The 20,542-nt window shown below is 41.0% G+C and overlaps 1 protein-coding gene across 5 annotated transcripts in view; it reads left to right on the forward strand.

The window, feature by feature from the left end:
- PRORP (protein only RNase P catalytic subunit) overlaps positions 1-20,542 on the forward strand; it is a 138,518-nt gene that overhangs the window by 111,240 nt on the left and 6,736 nt on the right. For all 5 annotated transcript variants that reach the window (NR_198897.1, XM_024981855.2, XM_024981857.2 and 2 more), the window contains 2 exons: positions 14,593-14,741; positions 17,931-18,126. Coding sequence is in view for 4 of the 5 variants with exons in the window: in XM_024981855.2 (XP_024837623.1) it covers positions 14,593-14,741; positions 17,931-18,126 (345 nt within the window). In the remaining variant the exon portion in view is untranslated. The remainder of the gene's footprint in view (positions 1-14,592; positions 14,742-17,930; positions 18,127-20,542) is intronic.

Consider the following 20,542-nt stretch of genomic DNA (forward strand, 5'->3'; position numbering starts at 1 on the left):
AAATGTGAGGGCTTGGGGATTTCTAAAAGCTGTTCCTAAGTCCTCATTGTTGTTATTATACTAAACTGTAGTTATGCGAATATAGTACTTGCCAGATCTTTTCTCTGGGAAACACAAAGGAATTTCCCCATTCAAGTCTTACATTTTAACATTTTAGAGGACAGGAATTATTGTATCGCACATACACGATAGGAGAGTTATATAGTTATGAGAGCTCATGACGCTTTAAGAAATCCTCTGGGTTTTTTTTTTTTCACTTTGCCTGTGGGGAAACTTAGACTCTTAATTGCCTCAAGAGCACAAGTTACATTGCTGAGCCTGAACTATTTGGTTTAAACCTCTGGGCTTATTTTTTGTACTTCAAAAATGGTAGAATATTGGTAACTTCATACAGTTCATAGTACAAAGTGTGTGTGTGTGTGTGTGTGTAAAACATATCACGTATAAAGAAGACTTTAAATGGAAATGTATAATGTAAAGACTGACAATAAAACTTAGCACCCCTGTACCCACCAAGTTAAGAAGCTCCTTATGTGCCCTGTGTGTTCAGTCATGTCTGACCCCAAGGGCCACCAGGCTCGTCTGTCCATGGGATTCTCCAGGCAAGAATACTGGAGTGGGTTGCCATTTTCTACTCCAGGGGATCTTCCTGACCCAGGGATTGAACCCACATCTCTTCCATCTCCTGCATTGGCAGGCGGATTCTTTACCGCTTGGCCACCTGAGAAGCCCATGTGCCCTGACTAATCTTTTCTTTATCTAAACCTCTCCTTTCCCCTACCCACCCCCAAACCCAGCCAGGTGACACCACCTTGACTATAGTATAAACAATTGTCTTGCTTTTCGTTGTTTAGATTTGGAAACCTGAATAGCAAACTTAACCCCAGCTGTGTGAGGAAAGGGCTCTGTTGTCACTATTAGATGACAGCTCCCTGAAGATACATTCTTTCAGAATTGTGAAGACAGTGTTATCGTGTTTCCAGAATTACCCTTGAAGTTTGTTCTGATTCCTTATCTTTTTTGTATGATCTGCTTTTCTTTTTTTCCTTCTCTCGAAGCTTTAGAAAATTTTTTTCTCTGGTATTCTGAAATTTTACAGTAGAACAACCTGGTATTGTCTGTTTGCCATCCATGAAGTTGGATATGCAGTGGACTGTTTTATTCTAGAAACTGACATCTTTTTGTTTGGGGAAGTGTTCTTTGGCTGTTTCTTTGATGACTCCTTCCTCTCTGTTACTCAGATGTCAGACCTCCCAGACTAGTTCTGAATTTTTTTTTATAATATAAATTTATTTATTTTAATTGGAGGTTAATTACTTTACAATATTGTATTGGTTTTGCCATTCATCAACATGAATCCGCCACAGGTATACACATGTTCCCCATCCTGAACCCGCCTCCCTCCTGAGTTTCTTATTCTTTGTCTCTTTGCTCCTTTCATGGCAGACTTCCTCAGGGTCTTCTGTGTATTACTTTTATTATTATCATTAAGGATGGCAGGTATATTTTAATTCCCAAGGGCTTTTCTTTATTCTCTTCCTTTAAAAAGAGTCTGTTTCATGAATGCACTGTTACCTCATAGGATTGTTTTAAATTTATTTATTTTTGGCTGTGCTGGGTCTTCCTTGCTGTGTTGGCTACTCTCTAGTTGTGGTGCACGGGCTTCTCCTCGCAGTGACTTCTCTTGTGGCAGAGTACGGATTCTAGGAACGTGAGCCTTCAGTAGTGGCAGCACGTGGGCTCAGCACTTGTGGCTCCCAGGCCCTAGAGCGCAGGCTCAGTCGTTGTGTCACAAGGCTTAGTTGCTCCATGCATGTGGGATCTTCCAAGATCAGGGATTGAGCCCATGTCTCTTGCATTGGAAGGCAGATTCTTTACCACTGAGTTACCAGAGAAGCCCCTCATAGGATTTTTACAAGAGGTTTTTGCAGGGGGTTTGCCTTCTCCCTTTACAGTCCTTGCTATTTCAGTTTTTTTTTTGTTTGGTTGGTTTTCTTTGTTTTAGACTCTTCCCTTTCGGAGTTCTCTTCACAGCTTTCTGATAACTCTACTGTCTGCTTACCATTAAACATGATCTCAAGAGCTCGTTGGAAGCTCTTGAGTATGTATGTAGATGGGGCTTCTTGCGGTTGACTTTACCAGCCAGGTGAACTGGTGGATCATTTGTTGGGGAATTCCCAGTAATCAGACTCTTTAGGGTTTTTTTCCTCTTTCACTGGTCAGATTCCCCATAGGAGAGTTTTCAGTCTCTTGACTGCAAGGTAAAGGCCTTCCTGCCAGTGTTCTGAGAGCCAAGTACAGGGGGAAATAATCTGAGTCTCTCTGCATTCTGTATTCAATATGCGTGCATTCATGCAATCTCTACTTTCAGTGTGGTGACCACACTGTCACATGTGCTTGGTGCTTTAGTCTAGATTTCCTCTCATTTACCGCATCCAAGTAATGAATCTTCAGACTTCCCTTCCCACCTATCAGAGGCAACATGGATAGGGGCGTGCCTGCATGCTCAGTCACTCAGTCGTGTCCTACTCTTTCTGACCCCATGGCTGTAGCCCACCAGGCTCCTCTGTCTATGGGATTTCCCAGACAAGAACACTGGAGTCACTTGCCATTTCCTTCTCCAGGGGATTTTCCTGAAATTGAACCCGCATCCCCTGCATTGCAAGCGTATTCTTTACTGTTGAGCCATCAAGGAAGCTGGATGGAGGCAGAAGGCACACCAGTCTAGGAATCTAATGCTTCTTCAGCAGTGTTTACCTGCTTCTCCTTAGTGAACCTCACACCCCCATTTGGCCTCACCCCTTTGTTTCCAATCCTGGGGTCTTGAGAGGCTGGACTGGATCTTAACTGACCCCTCTTCAGATTTGACTGTTGGATCTGCAAGGTAGTTGCCACCTGTGTCGCCAGCTTCCAGATTTTATTGCTATTGCCCCCCCCCCTTATTCTTCAGGTTTCTGTGGGTTTGTCATTTTAGAAAGACTCTGTATGATAATTTTAATAGGAGTTTCAAGTGGGATTAAGATTAGAGGCACATGTTCTTTTTGCCATCTGATCCTGAAAGTTTATGTTCTACTGTTAACATGTTGAGAGAGTAACACAAAAATCATCCAAGTCTGTGATAATACCGAAAGAATCTTTCTTTTCTTTCTCTTCTTAAATTTTATTCTCTTTCCTTCCATTTTCCTTTTATTTATTTATTTATTTTGATGGGGAGCAGGGGGCATTAGAACAGCCAGGCTTCTGAGGTCTAAATTTACTAATCCAGGCTGTACCGTCTAGTAATAGCTAATATTTATTGAATACTTTTCCATGTGCTTTGTATCTACATGCATCTGAATTAATCCTCACAATAACCCAATTTGTATGTCCATTTTGTGTGCATGTGCTAAGTCGCTTCAGTTGTGTCCAATTCTGTGCAACACCAAGGACTGCAGCCCACCAGGCTCCTCTGTCAATGGAATTCTTGAGGCAAGAATACTGGATTGGGTAGCCATTCCCTTCTCCAGGGGATCTTCCCGACCCAGCGATTGAACCCAGGTCTTTCGCATTGCAGGCAGATTCTTTACCTTCTGAGCCACCATGGAATCACATCACCATTTTACCAACAATGAAGTAGAGGCTCAAAGAGGAAATGTATCAGAGGTCACACAGCTCTCTCCTAGGAGAACTAGAATTTGAAGCCTGGCAGCCTGCTGCTAAAGCTTGTGCTCTTCATTACTATTGTTATTACTATTTTATTACTTAATCGCTATGCTATTAAATAGTAGATATAAATTGGAAAAGTCTTTTTTTATGTCTGTTAGAGTCACACTGTGTAAGCCCTTCTACTGCACAGATAGATAGATGGCTTGGAGCATTAACTGGGCATGTCCAAGTTGTCTTTTTATATACGTAGGTCTTTTATATATTTTGAATTGACACGGTTTTTCCAGAAAACAAAACCAGTAGCCCTGGTGGCTCAGATGGTAAAGAATTCGCCTGCCATGCGGGAGACCTGGGTTCAGTCCCTGTGTTAGGAAGATCCCCTGGAGGAGGGCATGACAACGCACTCCAGTATCCTTGCCTGGAGAATCCCCGTGGACAGAGGAGCCAGGCAGTGTACAGTCCACAGGGTCACAAAAAGTCGGACATGACTGAGCGACTAAGCACAGCCATAGTGTACAGTTGTGTGTTACTCTCTGCCAAGACAAAAGCTGTGTGAAGCTGTGCAGCCATGAAGAGAAAACATAAGTTTTCAATCCTCCAGAGCCCTGCTCACCATATTCTTTCTCTTTTAGTCATTAAATGGTGGCTTATGAGCCTGAAAGTGGTTATATACTTTCCCAGAATGAGCAAATTATTTCCTGTACATGGACTGGATCTAGAACCCTGGGAGAAGTTTTTAATAAACTTTTAAAAGTGGAAATTAATTCTGTGGTGGTTCAGTGGTTAGGACTCTGAGCTTCCAATGCCAGGGGCCTGGGTTCAATCCCTGATTGAGGAACTAAGATCCCACAAGCCGTGCAGAGCAGTAAAAAAAAAAAAGTGGAAATTAATATGTATCAGAATAAGTTAATTTAATTGTCTTGAAACTAGTTTTCAGTCTTCAAAATACTATGCTTTCCTGCCTTACAATGGCAAAGGAAAGAGATATTTTACAGAAAAACTAGAAAGACCAAAGAATGTGTGTAAATGTTTGCAGACAAGTCACACTATGAGTCAGGAGCCAAATCTTCTGTCTTCTAGACAGCTCTGACTCTCGGCTGAGTGGGGAAATCCATCCAGACCAATAATTTAATCATTTTCTAAAAGGCTGGATAACTGTGTGGGTGCTAATGGCATCAGAGAAGACATGGCAGGCAGGAAACACATCCCACACTTGGCAGGATGTTCCCAAGGCAGGAAGGGCATTTCTCTTCCTCGGTAGAATTGTTTCATTGACTAAAGACAACATGAGATCATTGAAATCTCCCTAAAATACCAATGACTGACGAAAGCAGGATACAAGACATGGTGAGTCTCATGTAAACCAATGGGATCATTTATGACATAATAAAGTAGTAGTATTTTGTGTATGTAATTTCTCCCAACAGATTCAAAGAGCTTTATATATTTGGTCAATAATCAGAGTTTTAAAGCTGTACTTAAAGCACATGGTCCCAGAGGTGAGAGCAGGACTCCATCTCAGTGTCAGTCTCTACTCTCTGAAATTACGCCATCAGGCTTACGAGGTTCCACTCCTTGAATACCACCCAGTGAAAGCTTCCGTCTCCCTCCTTGCCCCAGCTTCTGTTGCTTCTCTAAAACACTTCCTTTTCTTACCTTCTTCCAATACTCTCATCCTCAACAGATGTTAATCTGGATCTTACATGGTATACAACACTTAAACAAGTCCAGCAAAGAAGTATCTCTAGGCTCCTCTGGTGGCTCAGTGGTAAACAATCTTCCTGCCAGTGCAGGAGACACAGGTTCGATCCCTGATCCCAGAAGATCCCACATGCCTTGGAGCAACTAAGCCCATGCACCACAACTACAGAGCCTGTGCTCTAGCACCTCAGAGCTGCACCTGCTGAAACCCATGTACCTAGAGCCTATGCTTCACAACACGAGAAGGCGCCACAATGAGAAGCCCGCATACCACAACTGGAGGGTAGCCCCGACTTGCTGCAGCTAGAGAAAAGCCCTGCAACAATAAAGGCCCAGCACAGCCAAATAACGAAATACATAAAATTATTTTTTTTATTTAAAAGGAAGTGTCATTAACATTCTTTAAATAGAAAGTGATATTACTCCCTTCCATTCTGTCTAGCAAGCAGCAATAATTCTCAAACGTAGAACTGAGGCTGAAACAGTACCAGTGGGTAGCTGGCAGATGAAAACATGATGAGAAGCCTTGAGCCACAACGGCGGTGGGTTGCCTGCACTCTCGTCCTAGTTGGCATTTCCAGAGCTGCACGGAAAAATGCTGACTATAGCAGTCACTCAAGGACTATTTCTAAAACACGGATTCTCTTCTGAAAACGTAGTTCAGGAGAAAAATGGTAGAAGCAAAGACAAAGAAGGGATTGAAACTGAATATTAGCTTACCTGCAGACTGTAGGAACATAGAAACAAGTAGAAAACTCCAGGGATGTAGTGTAAGTTATAACTTCCTGTGTTTCTTCTGCTGTAAACTTGGTGGAAAGCACAGTGCATCAGTTATAAACACTGTGTTTGTGGTCTTTTGAATCTGAGAACACTGCCTTCCATAGAGTTCATCAGTCATTGTGACCTGAAGTGGTTTTAAAGGATCCAGGGTCTTTCGTTTCCCTTCTTGCTTTCTCTTGTCTGTCTCTGACTTAATCTCATCATATCCTGAAATCCACCCAGACTCAAATAGGAAGCCCCCCACCTTCCATCCTAGATCAAGTACCACATTACCATGGGGTTGTCTTTAGTAAAACAATGGCATAAAAAGTGGACGTGTTTCCTGGCTTTAGTGTTCCAGACAACCAGTGTGTAACTCTTATGAGAAATCGATATCTTTTCATGTTGGAACAGTATGCAGGCTGTTTGTGGTTGTTTTAAGAATTTCTCTTCTTTTCTTTAATGGAATTTTAAGTTTTTCCACCTATAAATAAAAATAGTTTCTTTAATGTCAGCATTCTGTTTAAAATTAATTTGATCTCCTTTCTCAGCTCAGGTGCGGAACTGCAGGGAGGTGTGTGTGTGTGTGTGTAAAGAAGGGCACGTCAAAGATGAAATCACTTCACAGCCTCCTTGGTGTGAACACTTGCGTGGTTTTATCTGAGAAAAGTGAAGCCTACAAAAGCTTAGACTTATCAAATACATGAGGCCTTGCTTCTCAAACACCCTTACCTGGTTGCAGTTTGCACCTATAACAGTATCTGACAATTCCAGGGAGAATAATTTTTTCTACTTTATCAAGCCTCCCCTTCTACATCAGATCTGTTAAAGAAAACTATCTTCAAACTTCCCTTGGTTCTCGAAGAGCAACTGACATTCATTTCACACATCTAATAACAGCATTAGAACCTGTCAGGGAATGACGCTGGGTACAGTGTCCACAAGTGCTGGGCTGTAACTAGCTGAAGAGAGTTAAGGAAGGCAAGTGACATCTCCCTCCTGCCACCATGGCATCATCAGGATGTCTCCTCCAGGGTGCAGGCCACATTTTGGTGTTTCTGTAGTGCTGTTACTTAGTCTTCCCTTCCTTCTTGAAGTGCTCCTTATAGTCTTTCTGAGACATCACTCTCTCCTGGTTTTCTTTCTATCACTCAGGCCATTCCTCAGCTTCCATTAATGGCTTTTCTTATAGCTCTGTATCTTTTAAAGAATAGGATTCCTCAGTTTTCATCCTCTGCTCCTTTTGGGTTTGTTAAAGGAGTACGTCAAGGCTGTATATTGTCACCCTGCTTATTTAACTTATATGCAGAGTACATCATGAGAAACGCTGGGCTGGAAGAAGCACAAGCTGGAATCAGGATTGCCGGGAGAAATATCAACAATCTCAGATATGCAGATGACACGACCCTTATGGCAGAAAATGAAGAAGAATTAAAGAACTGCTTGATGAAAGCGAAAGAGGAGAGTGAAAAAGTTGGCTTAAAGCTCAACATTCAGAAAACTAAGATCATGGTATCTGGTCCCATCACTTCATGGCAAATAGATGGGGAAACAGTGGCAGACTTTATTTTGGGGGGCTCCAAAATCACTGCAGATGGTGATTGCAGCCATGAAATTAAAAGACGCTTACTCCTTGGAAGGAAAGTTATGACCAACATAGACAGCATATTAAAAAGCAGAGACGTTACTTTGTTGACAAAGGTCCATCTAGTCAAGGCTATGGTTTTTTCAGTAGTCATATATGGATGTGAGAGTTGGACTATAAAGAAAGCTGACTGCTCAGGAATTGATGCTTTTGAACTGTGGTGTTGGAGAAGACTCTTGAGAGTCCCTTGGACTGCAAGGAGATCCAACCAGTCCATCCTAAAGGAGGTCAGTCCTGGGTGTTCATTGGAAGGACTCATGTTGAAGCTGAAACTCCAATACTTTGGCCACCTGATGCGAAGAGCTGACTCATTTGAAAAGACCCTGATGCTGGGAAAGATTGAGGGCAGGAGGAGAAGGGGACGACAGAGGATGAGATGGTTGGATGGCATCACTGACTCAATGGACATGAGTTTGGGTAGGCTCTGGGAGTTGGTGATGGACAGGGAGGCCTGGCGTGCTGAGGTTCATGGGGTCGCAAAGAGTCAGACACGACTGAGTGACTGAACTGAACTGGAGACCTCTTCCACTTGCTGATGGCTCCTGCCAATGTGTGTTTCCTGATGACTTCAAATCTTTATTTCATCCCAAAGCCCTCTCCTGGATAGGGTCTCCTGACTGGCTGCCCACTGGCTTGTTTACCCCCTGGTACATATCATGAGCTCCTCCTCTCACAGACCCTGGCTTGCTACCATCATCTATCCAGTTGTCCAGTTCTTCTCTGGTTTATTTCTCTCCTTGTTTCCCACATTCAGTCAGTCTGCTCAGTTCTGCTTTACTCCAGAAGGCTCTCTTCTCTCCATCCTTACCACCAGCATCTCAGTTCTCATCATCTGTTACCTGAAATACTGCAGAAGCTCCCTTACTTGATTTCCCTATTCCAGCCTCCTTGCAATCCACAGGGTTGATCTCTTTAAACTGGTAGTCATGTCATGCGCCTATTTAAATGCTTTGTTCTCCACTGCTTTCAGCTGGTAAAAGATTCCTTATCACTTACAAGGACCTTCATGATCTGACTCCTGTAGTCATTTCCAGCCTTCTTTTGGGACTCCCTGTGTCATCCTCCCCCATTTGACAGCTTGCAGTTCCCTGAATTCAGTGCATTAATAAAGAGCCCTCACCTTCAACCAATATGCTGCTGCTTTAAAAAAAAAAAAAAAACTACATGCTGCTTCTTGTCCTTGGAAACTCCCGTTCTTTGCCTGAATAATTCATCTGAAAACTCAGCTCAGTCATCGCTTCCTTCGTGGTGACTTCCCTGACCACCATCCCCACCTCCAGTCTCATTTAGGTGCCCGTCCTTTAACCTCTGTCTTAGCACTTTTTACATCACATTACAGTCATTTGACGGCAAACTCCCGGAGCTGGGAATAATGTGTCTTCATATTGGTATTCACATCCCCAGTACCCTCTGCCTAATGACTGACAGAGAAGGTTGTCATTCATTTTTAATGAATAAACTACCCTTTTCACTTTATCAGGGCCACAATTTAAAATATACACATGCACACTCATACATACTTGAATCTGATCAAGTCTCTAGATCCAGCTGCCAATTTATAGGAAACAAGGAAGACTAGAGAATATGTTACATGATACCACAAGGATGCTGTTGGCAAAGTCTAAATGTGGGAACTTCCATCAGAATAGCAGCCACATTTCTTTAATGGTAGTCAGGCTGTCACAGTGTATTGAGTTCTTTTAAATCTTGATTTTTTTAAAACTAAAAAGCAACATAACCTAGACAAATATAAATGCTGATTGTATATTTGATATTAAGGAATTGTTAATATTTTTAGATGTGATAATGGTGTTATGCTTATTTTTTTAAGAGTCCTTATACTTAGAAATATATTGACATATTCACAGATGATGTGATGCCTAGGATTTATTTCAGAATAATCCAAAGCAGAAGTTGGTAGAAATATAGATGAAATTGGATTGGCCATGAGCTGATAATTATTGAAGCTGGGTGATGGGCACATTATGCTATTCTGCCTACTTTTGTTTATATTTAAAATTTTTGGTAATAAAACTTTTATTGTAGTAAAATGTACATAACATACAATATATCATTTTACCATTTTCAAGTGTACCATTCAGTGGCATTAAGCAGTTTACATTGTTGGGCAACCATCCCCATCACCAGAACATCACCTGAACTGAAACTTTGTACCGTTAAACAGTATCTCCTTATTCACTTCTCTTCTGGCCCCTGGCAAACACCCTTCTGTTTTCTGTCTCTGAATTTGACCCCCCTAGGTAACTCATATAAATGAAATCATATAATATTTGTCCTTTTGTGTTGACTTATCTTCAAGGTTCATCCAAGACCAAACTAGGCCTTCATAGGAAGGATCAAGGAGTATGTGACAAATATCCATGTGTACAGAATGGTCGATACCGTAGAAGAGGCAGTTCTCCCCTTGAGACTCTGAACAGGGATTAGGTTTAAATGAGAGAGCTGTGGAAGAGTTTCCTTGAGCTCAGGGCAGTTCTGACAAGAGAAGCTGAGATCCACTCTGGCAAGTTCTCAACCTGGAGAATCCAGGGATGGTAAGGACAGTTCTGGACCTGCCCAAGGGGTCTGGAGTCTGAACCACACAGCAGAGCAAAATACATAGTACAGCTGATTCTGGAGAATATCTCAAATTCCAAATTGCTTCCAGAACTCCAGGTACTTGGCACCTCAAGGTTAAGCTGAGATCCATTCTCACCGTGCTCCCTCCCACATTGCTCTTTATGATGTCTAAAGGATAATTCTCCAAAAACCAGAAGAGTAAACACAGATTGCAGCTTAATATTTGGTACAATTTCTGGCTTGGCTTCTGTTCTAATTTGGTTTGTCTCCAGTAGGAATAGATAAAGTTTTTTTTTTTAATTCATAAGTGACATTACTCATACATGACTTACTTTTGGTGTAAACCTGAAAAGTAGTTCCTGAGCTTAGGGTAAAAATACAATTGGCTGAGCTACATGTGTTGGAAATAAGTGGGTAGGGATGCTCAGGAAGTAGAAAAGCTGCCTGAAAGGTGGGAGAGGGTCATGAGAGCAAGAGCTATTCTGAGTAAACCTAAATAGCAAGTGTAACTTCCTTTCCCTAGTCTTTTAACTTTTTACCTCCCCTCTGCAGTCTCTGGCACTTCCTGGGTTTTATGGACTGTAGATCTTCAGAACTCTAAAGCCTTTAGGATCTGACGTCTACAGACATTATAGAAGTCCTATGCTAGTTTCCCAAGCAAGATAGCTATGATCGATATTCCTCATTATAGGATAAGTTCAGGAAGGAAAGTTTTAGAAACAACCCAAATGTCCATGGACGTGAATAGATAAAATGTTGTATATAGATACAATGGAATATTATTCAGCCTTAAAAATGAATAAAATTCTGATAGGTGTGCCCTGTCTTTTCATTGATGTATTAAAATCCTTTATATTTTATGTTGTTATTAATATGTTAAGCGTTATGTCTGCCATTTTATTTTTTGTTTTCTATCACCGTTATTTCCTATTTCTGTTTTATTTTTCCTGCCTTCCTGTGGGTTCCTTGAATTTTTCTTAGAATTCCATTTTTATGTGTCTATAAGTTGGCTTTTTTAAAAAAAAAATCATAGTGTTTTTGAATATGTATCTTTGTATAGCATTTTTAATGGTTGCTGAAAGCATCACATATGTACACACACACACACACACACACACACACACACACATGTAACATCAGTCTGTTGGTGTTATCACTTTAACAGGTTTTCTGTTTTGCTAGACTTCATCTTTTCTAGTCCTTTGGCTAGAGAGAACTGGCCTTTGTTGGTCTTTTTTTGTCTGCATCCGTGGCATTTCCAGGTTGCTGGCTTCTTGGTCTCCAAGTATAGGATATACGAGGCGAAAAGGAAATCCCAAGGTCCCTAGCCAGTCTGCCTTTTTATCTCTACAAAGTCTTGCATTTGTTTTACATATAAAACATCTGAGGGTTTTGGTTGTACATAGTGGAAGAAATAGGGAAAAGTACATCCACCCCATCTTCCCAGAAGTGGAAATTTCTCCCAGTTTTATTTTTGATCTAACATAGAATTAAGGTCAGTTTTCTTTTTCTTTACTATTCTGTCTATGACTCTGGGCCAGCCCATTGGATCCAGTCTTGGAATTTACCTCACAGGAAGTAGGCTCATAGCTAGATTGTTACAGAGTTTCAGGCAAATGCCTCTATTCCATCCTGTACACTCATCTCTCTTTCCTGTGTCTTTATTCTCCCTTGTTTGCATCATTACCAGAGAGCTGCCACTAGCAGAGACCTTTCAGCCACACGATGGTGCCCCAGAGTTGTTCAAGCTAACCTAAGCCCTTTCTGCTCTTCTTTGGGCCCCTGTCTTTAACTTAATATTAGTAAACTCAAGGCTATTTATTTAAACCGAGGTATAGATATGAGTGACTAAACACACACACACACAGATGTGAAGACCCAGTTGTTTTTCTTTAAGCCATGTCTTCTCATATGTATGGAATCAGTATCAAAAATTGGTTTTCTTTGGGGTTTTTTTGGTAGTGAGAGTAACTTTATGGGAATTCATACAGGAATTTTTAGAAAGCAGTTGTCATTCCTTTTAATGAATTCAGTTGCCATTTTGTATCTGGGCTCATTGAAAATAATCTGTAATCTCAGCATAGCTTTAAGAAAGGAAGTTTATAAGTGCATTTAGAAAGAGATTCACTCTCAATGTTTTGAGGTGTTTGAATCCCTGAACTAAACTTCCATAGTGAAGATGTTTGATTACCAACCCAGCTTTTAAAGTAAAACCTTATAAGATTATATAAAAATGCTTAGGATAAATAGACTGGCAAATAGAGTTAGATCTTTGGGTAGTGAGGTTATGAGTGATTTCCTCTTTCACTTTTCTTCTTGCCTATCTTTTTCAAGTTTTCAGTAATAGAGGTAGGCATTTTCTATTTAAAAATAGAGGTATGCATTTTCTTCAGCTAATCAGAAAATGTCTATTAACCATCCAGTATATGTGGAACCAGCATATACATCTTTCCAGGCTTGAGAGTTGGATAAGAAAATTATTAGGCACTCCTTCACTGAAGTCAGGGGCCCTATCTTTCGAAACTTTGTAAGCTATGATACCTACCATGTGCCTTATACATGGAGAGTTCTGGGAAATAACTATTGAGTGAACAGAAGCCATTACTCATAACTTTTTCTGGTTGTAAAGCTTTGGGTCAGAGTCCTCACAGTGGTATTGGTACACTTCTCTGCTGTCATTCAGTGGGCAACTTGTGTCCATTTGTCCATTCATTCTAGAACTAAGAATTAGAGATCCTATAACTAACTACTGTTTCCTAAAATAATAAGATTAGTAATGGAGTAGAATGGGTAGAATGGGCTAAAAATACATATAAATCCAAAGCATTAAATAGTACTTAAAAGTTTAGCTCTCGCTAATTCATTATTAGACTAACAGAGAAAATCCATGTGTGTTAGACTAACAGGTACTCAAGCAGTATTTGACAACTGACCAGATGAATGAAAAATTATTGAGTAAAGAATTTTAACTAATATCCTGAAAGTCTACATGGGAAGAAATTTATGAGTTAAGGAAAGCTAGGCTAAAATAAATGCCTTTCTAACCAAGACCCAAGAAAATTAAGGATTTCTTCAATGACTTTCAACTTGTGATTTTCATAGGCCCTGGAGTTTTTATAAATTATAGAACTTTTATATTTCTGATACACTGTTGTATAACTTAAGTTAAAATATGTTATTAGCTTTTACATATTATACTTAGTAATATTCATTTATAGCTTAGTTTAATAGGTTGTACATGAAAGTAGTCCATAGACTTTTACTTATGAAAGATTGAATGTAAGCAAGCTCACCAAACTGCAGGATTTACTAAAAATCCCTCTTTAAACTTTCAAGAGGAATCCATGTGCACACAAGACATGTGGGAAGTGGAAAGAATATGGGGTACATTCACTGAGTGGAAAATAAGCTGGAGGATGACAACTGACAGACCTTTTGAAGGAAAGAGGGATTTCAGTGAAAAGTAGCAGTCTTAGCAGAATCATGATGTGGAAAAGTTGACTGAAAATTCAGTATCTTCATATATACATATGGCTGAATCCCTTCATTGTTCTCCTGAAACTATCACAACATTGTTAATCAGCTATATCCCAATACAAAGTTAAAAGTTAAAAAACTTTAAGTAAAAAAAAAAAAAAAGAAGTATCTATTCCAGCCATTTACAAACTTTTAATAAAAGAAGCATTAGTCTCTCAGTCCTGTCTGACTCTTTGCAACCCCATGGACTGTAGCCTGCTAGGCTCCTCTGTTGCCATTCCCTTCTCCAGGGGATCTTCCTGACCCAGGGATTGAACCCAGGTCTCCTGCATTGTAGGCAGATTGTTTACCATCTGAGCCATCCTTTATTGAAATAAAAATCTGTGCAGAATACCAATGTATAAGTAGACAAAAACTGAGCTGTTTGGGTTGAAACAGGGTTGGGAGTGTATAGGAACCAAACCCCATCCTTCTTACCTCTCTCCCAGTGGGCCCTACGGAACACAGTTTAAAAATAGCTCATCTTGTCTATGCTTAGAAACCTCCGCAGGTATCCCATGTAGCCTGGCAGGTGTTAGATAATCATTTGTAACAAGGAAGCATTTTCCTCGGGCTTATGTACAAAGATGGGCAATTACCTCTTACCAGAAAAGACTTTAGGAATGTTTTCTCACCTCTTACCAGAAAAGACTGTTTGACCCATTGAGCTTACCATCTGGGAGAATCACTCCCCTTACTTGAGATTCTTCCCTGACTTTCTTGGGGACTGGCTTTGTGTTTTTCAGCTCTTGAATGTGGTCTCTCACCTCGCCAAGCAGAATCTTCAAGTGCTGGTCCTGGGCCGGAAGCACATGTTAACGCAAAATTCACGGTGGAGAAGAGTTGAGATGGAAAAGATGCAAAAGCAAGCCAGCTTTTTTTTTGCTGACAACATGTAGGTATTGAAGTTATTAAGTGAATTACACTAGGCTCCAGTCATCTGCTTGTTACCTGTTTTCTATTTTTAAAGTGCATGTGTGTGTGAGTATATATGTATACTCAGCCTCATTCCAAAAAAAAAAAAAAGGAAAAAAGATTTGAGGCAGCTTATAAAAATATAGTTTTTATAGCAGGATAAACTTAAATAGATGAAAAATCAGTTTAAAGAAGAAATAAGTTAAAGCCCAAATGAGATTAGTACACAGAATGCATGCCATAAATTCCTGAACAGATCATTTAACAAATATTTAGCAAATACGAGCACCATCTGTGTTCTCGGAGAAACACTAATGAACAAAACCAAGTCCCTGTCATCTTGGAACGTAACGGTAGACAGGTAAACAGATAAACAGGCAGTGACCAAAGCTGTGAAGACAGTGAGGCAGAGTGGGGAGCTGGAAGGGGACTAGGTCTGATATCACGGTGGTTGAATGGAGAGATCATCAGGAAAGGCCTTGGGGAGGGTGCAGAGCTGAAGGGAACAAGTGAGTTGTTTGAGAAAGGACGAGAGGTAGTGGGAAGAAACTACCAGGCAGAAGGAACAGGAGGTGTTCAAAAGGCCCACCTTTTGAAAAAAAGACCACCACCAAAAAAGGCCTTCCCGGTGGTCTAGTGGCCAAGACTCTGCACTCGAAGTGCAGGGAGGCCAAGTTTGATCCCTGGTCAGGGAACTAGATCCTACATGCTAAAACTAAGAGTTCATATGCCACAGCTAAAGATCCTGCGTGTCACAACTAAGACCCACTGCAGATGGGGAAGGGGGAAAAGAGGGCTGTCAGTCAGGAATGAGGGGAGCTGGCAGGCCAGCGTGGATGGTCAGTTCTGAGGTCGCAGAGAAGGCAGGGACCGCATTACAGGGAACCTCGTGGGCTCTGGATTTTATTCTAAATATAAAGGGAATGTTGTTAGGAGCTACAGCTTCCCAGGAAACCAAAGGAACGTGGAAAACATGATCAGCAAGGAAATACACAGTGTCCATAGAGTATGCAGAAAGTAGCTAGTCAGGATGAGCACAGATCTACAACACCGAGTATTAACTGTTAGCACGCATTTAGGTTCTCATACTGTTTATGCTGACAAAGGTTTATTTACAACTTAGCATGGATCATGAGCGAACCTCAGTCCTGAGTCTAGGTTTCCTTGGGTTGAATGTGATAACTTCAAGATTTGTCAGTATTGTCCAAACCGTTTGTTCTTTAAAAGGTCAAATGGAGGAATTCTCTGGCAGTACAGTGGTTAGGATGGCAGTCTCACTGCTGTGGCCCAGGTTCAATCCCTGGTCAAGGAACTAAGGATCCCACAGGCCAAACACTGCAGCCAAAAAAAAAAAAAAAATGTCAAATGGCACTCAATGCATAAGGCTGGAAACTAACCCCTCCTTCAGATCCCAAATCAAATCTCATTTTTCTGTAGCTAAGTTCTTTTATTTATTCATGGAGTGGGTACTTCCATCTTTCCAAGACCCTAAGATAATATGCCCTTCCTTCAGTCATGTTAGGCAGCATTTGCTAAACCTGAGGATCGCAGGCTTGAGAATCAGTCTACCCTGGTTCAGATCATGGCCCTGTCACTTCCTGTCTGGGAAGTGTTTCCCTTCTCTGTGTCTTCTTTTCTTCATAGGTAACCCTATGGGGATTCAGTGAGAAAATACTTGCAAATAGTACATGTGAAACTCTTGGCACAGCACCAAGTACATGGAAAGCATCTGTATTTGTTGCTGTCACCGTCATCATTATTTTTCATAGGTAGAAGAACTGAGTAACGGTAGTGTTATAACCAAGAAGCCTGTTGGAAATTGGTCTTGTGCTTGGTTTGGAGCCTGTATTTATTGTATATGCTGAAATTCCAAACCCAGTGGTAAAGATTGATTCAGCCACCTTCTATGGCTTTGGATTTGAGTGTTTAAATTTTTAACATTAACTCTGCTTGCCACTAATGTGCCAAAGAAGCGTGTTCAAACCTAAACGAGGGAGAATAGTATAGTGAATGCCCCCGTGACTGTCACTCAGCTCCCGTAACTACTCTCATTTGTTAATGTTGTTCCATATAACCCCCACATTTTTTTCTTTTTCCTGAAGATTATTTTAAAGACAGATTCCAGTTATTTTATCATTTCACTTGAAATTGAAATACTTTAGTATAAGGTATCCTGTAAAGGCGGAGAAGGCAATGGCACCCCACTCCAGTACTCTTGCCTGGAAAATCCCATGGACGGGGGAGCCTGGCAGGCTGCAGTCCATGGGGTCTCGAAGAGTCAGACACAACTGAGCGACTTCACTTTCACTTTTCACTTTCTTGCATTGGAGAAGGAAATGGCAACCCACTCCAGTGTTCTTGCCTGGAGAATCCCAGGGATGGGGGAGCCTGGTGGGCTGCCGTCTCCGGGGTCGCACAGAGTCGGACACGACTGAAGTGACTTAGCAGCAGTAGCAGCATCCTGTAAAGGATCCACTTTGGGTCATTTGGATCAAGGTATACGGCTTAATCACATGTTGCCATCTGAATCTCCTGAGTCAAGATAACTACTGCTGTTTTTACAGCACATGTATTCAAGTACTCACTACTGATGTTGGGGGCTCATTGGAGACTTTGAGCTCCTGGCTCTTCTCAGACTGGAGGTACCTTTGGGTGCTGATCAGGATGGCTACCCAGAAGCTACTTGGAGATACCAGTTTCAGCTTTGAGGTTAGCCCCTTACTTTTGCAAGAAAGTGTGCTCTTGCCCTGTTAGTATTATGAATGTTTCTTGAATTCAGGTGAAGAAAGGGGCAGGGGAAAGATGTGCTCTGTAGTGGATGAGGCAGATGAGGAAAACTCCATGGGGACACAGAGAACCAGCTTTTAAGTATGAAGAGAGAATTACTGTTAAAATTCTCCGTTCTAGTGGTAGAGTCCAGTTGAACTGCTAAGAATCCTAAGCATTAGCATTCCTTTCCCTGTAGCTGTCCATCTGTTTTCTCGATCATGTTGTCTACCAGCTGAAGACTTGCAAGTAGTTCATGAATATCCTTGATTGATCATATCAGTTAAGAGCAAAGAATACTTCTGAGGAAAGTAGAGAAAGAAGTAAACAGCATGGTGAAGAATGCTGTTCTCTGCCTCTTTGGACGTGTGTTTGATTGTGTCCATTCTTCTGTCCGGCTCAGCTCTGAGGATGATCCGTTCCTTCTGTATGCCACACTGCACTCGGGAAACCACTGCAAGTTTATCACAAAAGACCTGATGCGAGACCACAAGGCCTGTCTGCCTGATGCCAAGACCCAGCGCCTGTTCTTTAAGTGGCAGCAGGGACATCAGCTGGCAATTGTTAGTAAGCATCCAGGAGCAAAAATAACCTTTCAGGTATGTTATCCATCCTCTCTATAACATCAGCAGAGCCAACTATATAGTAAGAATGTGACATAGTCCAAGAACGGTGCAACTAGTTCTCCATGTTTTGTTTTTCATAGCTTTAGTTTGGTATTTCGGAGAAGGCAATGGCACTCCACTCCAGTACTATTGCCTGGAAAATCCTATGGACGGAGGAGCCTGGTAGGCTGCAGTCCATGGGGTTGCTAAGAATTGGACACGACTGAGCGACTTCACTTTCACTTTTCACTTTCATGCATTAGAGGAGGAAATGGCAACCCACTCCAGTGTTCTTGCCTGGAGAATCCCAGGGATGGGGGAGCCTGGTGGGCTGCCGTCTATGGGGTCGAACAGAGTCGGACACGATTGACGAGACTTAGCAGCAGCAGCAGCAGTTTGGTATTCGGAATTAGCCAGATCCTAAAAACACAGAGTCTGCCAGAGCAATGTTTTCCTAGGCCAACCCCAGGTTAACTGACGTATTGAAAACCCCTGAAGTGTCATCAGTTGTGACTTCAGTTATGTTATCAGTTACAAATCCCTATATGTGTTTTTTATTTTCCTATTTATTTGCCATAGCTCAAAATTCTGTCTTATGTCTCATCATACTTCTGTTCTGCTGAATAACTCTTTTTCCTGTTTAATCCACTTTTGTGGCACAGTCTCAATTGAGTTCTTTTTTGATTCTAGTTGAAATACCTGTAAGTACAAGGATGTCTCTTGTTTAAAAGCAAAGAGAAAATCTAAAGGCAATTTACTACAGAAAAATACACTGCTGCTGCTGCTGCTGCTAAGTCACTTCAGTTGTGTCCGACTCTGTGTGACCCCATAGACGGCAGCCCACCAGGCTCCCCAGTCCCTGGGATTCTCCAGGCAAGAACACTGGAGTGGGTTGCCATTTCCTTCTCCAACGCATGAAAGTGAAAAAATAAAGTGAAGTCGCTCAGTCGTGTCTGACTCCTAGCGACCCCGTGGACTGCAGCCCACCAGGCCCCTCCGTCCATGGGATTTTCCAGGCAAGAGTACTGGAGTGGGTTGCCAATATACTAGCCAATGATAAATACAGTCCAGGGCTCAACAAACAGACAAAAACAGCATTTGTAGGAGATATGGTATCAAATGATACCACAGAAATGCAATCAGCAGAAACAGTATGGGACCTGGTTTCCTCAACAACAAAAAACTGCAAGAAAAATAGAGTTGAAAAGAGAAGGTCTAGATTGTAAGAGACTTGAGAGAGAGTTTAGGCAGTCACAATGTAACAACCTTATTTCAATTCCTATTCAGACAAACTATAAAATATAATTGCACACATATAATAATTGGAAAAATGTAAACAGTAGAAATTTGATGATGTTAAGGAGTTGTTAATTCTTAAGTATAATAATAATATTCCTTTTATATTTACAAAATAAGTTCTTATGTTTCAGAGATACATACTGAATTATAGAAAAAATGATAATCTGAGATTTATTTCAAAATAATCTGAGGGGTTTTGGATGAATGGATTAAGTAAGATTAGCCATGAATTTTGATGATTTTTGAGGCCGGGTAATGGGTATATATGAATTAATTGTGCTGTTTCTTTATTTTTGTATATTTGAAAATTTTCTCTGTTTCATTCAAAATCATTAAAGACAAAAAAGGAATATACATTTTTTTTTCTTATAGAGATCTTTAACCTTAAAAATGAAACCTCCCCAAAAAGGAACTCCTAACAATAGGGTTCTTTTTTTTTTTAATTGAAGTATAGTTAATTTACAATGTGTCAACTTCAAGTATGCAGCAGTAATACAATGGTAGATACATATATGTGTGTGTGTGTGGATGTTTGTATATGCGTATGTATATATATATATTCTTTTTCAGATTCTTTTCCATTATAGGTTATTATACTGTTTATCTTTCTCTGTGCTATACAGTAGGTTCTTGTTGTTTACCTATTTTTTTTTAAGTGAGGAAGTCCTTTTTTTTCCTTCTTCTTTTTTCCTTATTTTTGGCTACACTGGGTCTTCATTGCTGCACACAGGTTTTTTCTTAATTGTGGAGAGTGGGGGCTACTCTTGTTGTGGAGCACAGACTCTAGATGCACAGGCTTCAGTAGTTGGGGCACAGGGGCTCATTAGTTTGGCTCTTGGGCTCTAGAGCGTGCAGGCTTTAGTAGTTGGGGCTCAAGGGCTCTAGAGCACAGCTCTGCAGTTGTTGTGCATGGGCTTAGTTGTTCCTTGGCATGTGGAATCTTCCCAGATGAGGAATCAAACCCATGTTCCCTGTACTGGCAAGCAGATTCTTTATCTACTGCACCACCAAGGAAGTCTTCTCTTTTATATGTAGTAATGTGTATCTGTTAATCCTAACTCCTGTTTTACCCTCCAACCCCCACCGTTCCTACCACCAGGATTCATCTTCA

The sequence above is a fragment of the Bos taurus genome, chromosome 21 (genome assembly GCF_002263795.3).
Source record: "Bos taurus isolate L1 Dominette 01449 registration number 42190680 breed Hereford chromosome 21, ARS-UCD2.0, whole genome shotgun sequence".
Lineage (NCBI taxonomy): Eukaryota > Metazoa > Chordata > Mammalia > Artiodactyla > Bovidae > Bos > Bos taurus.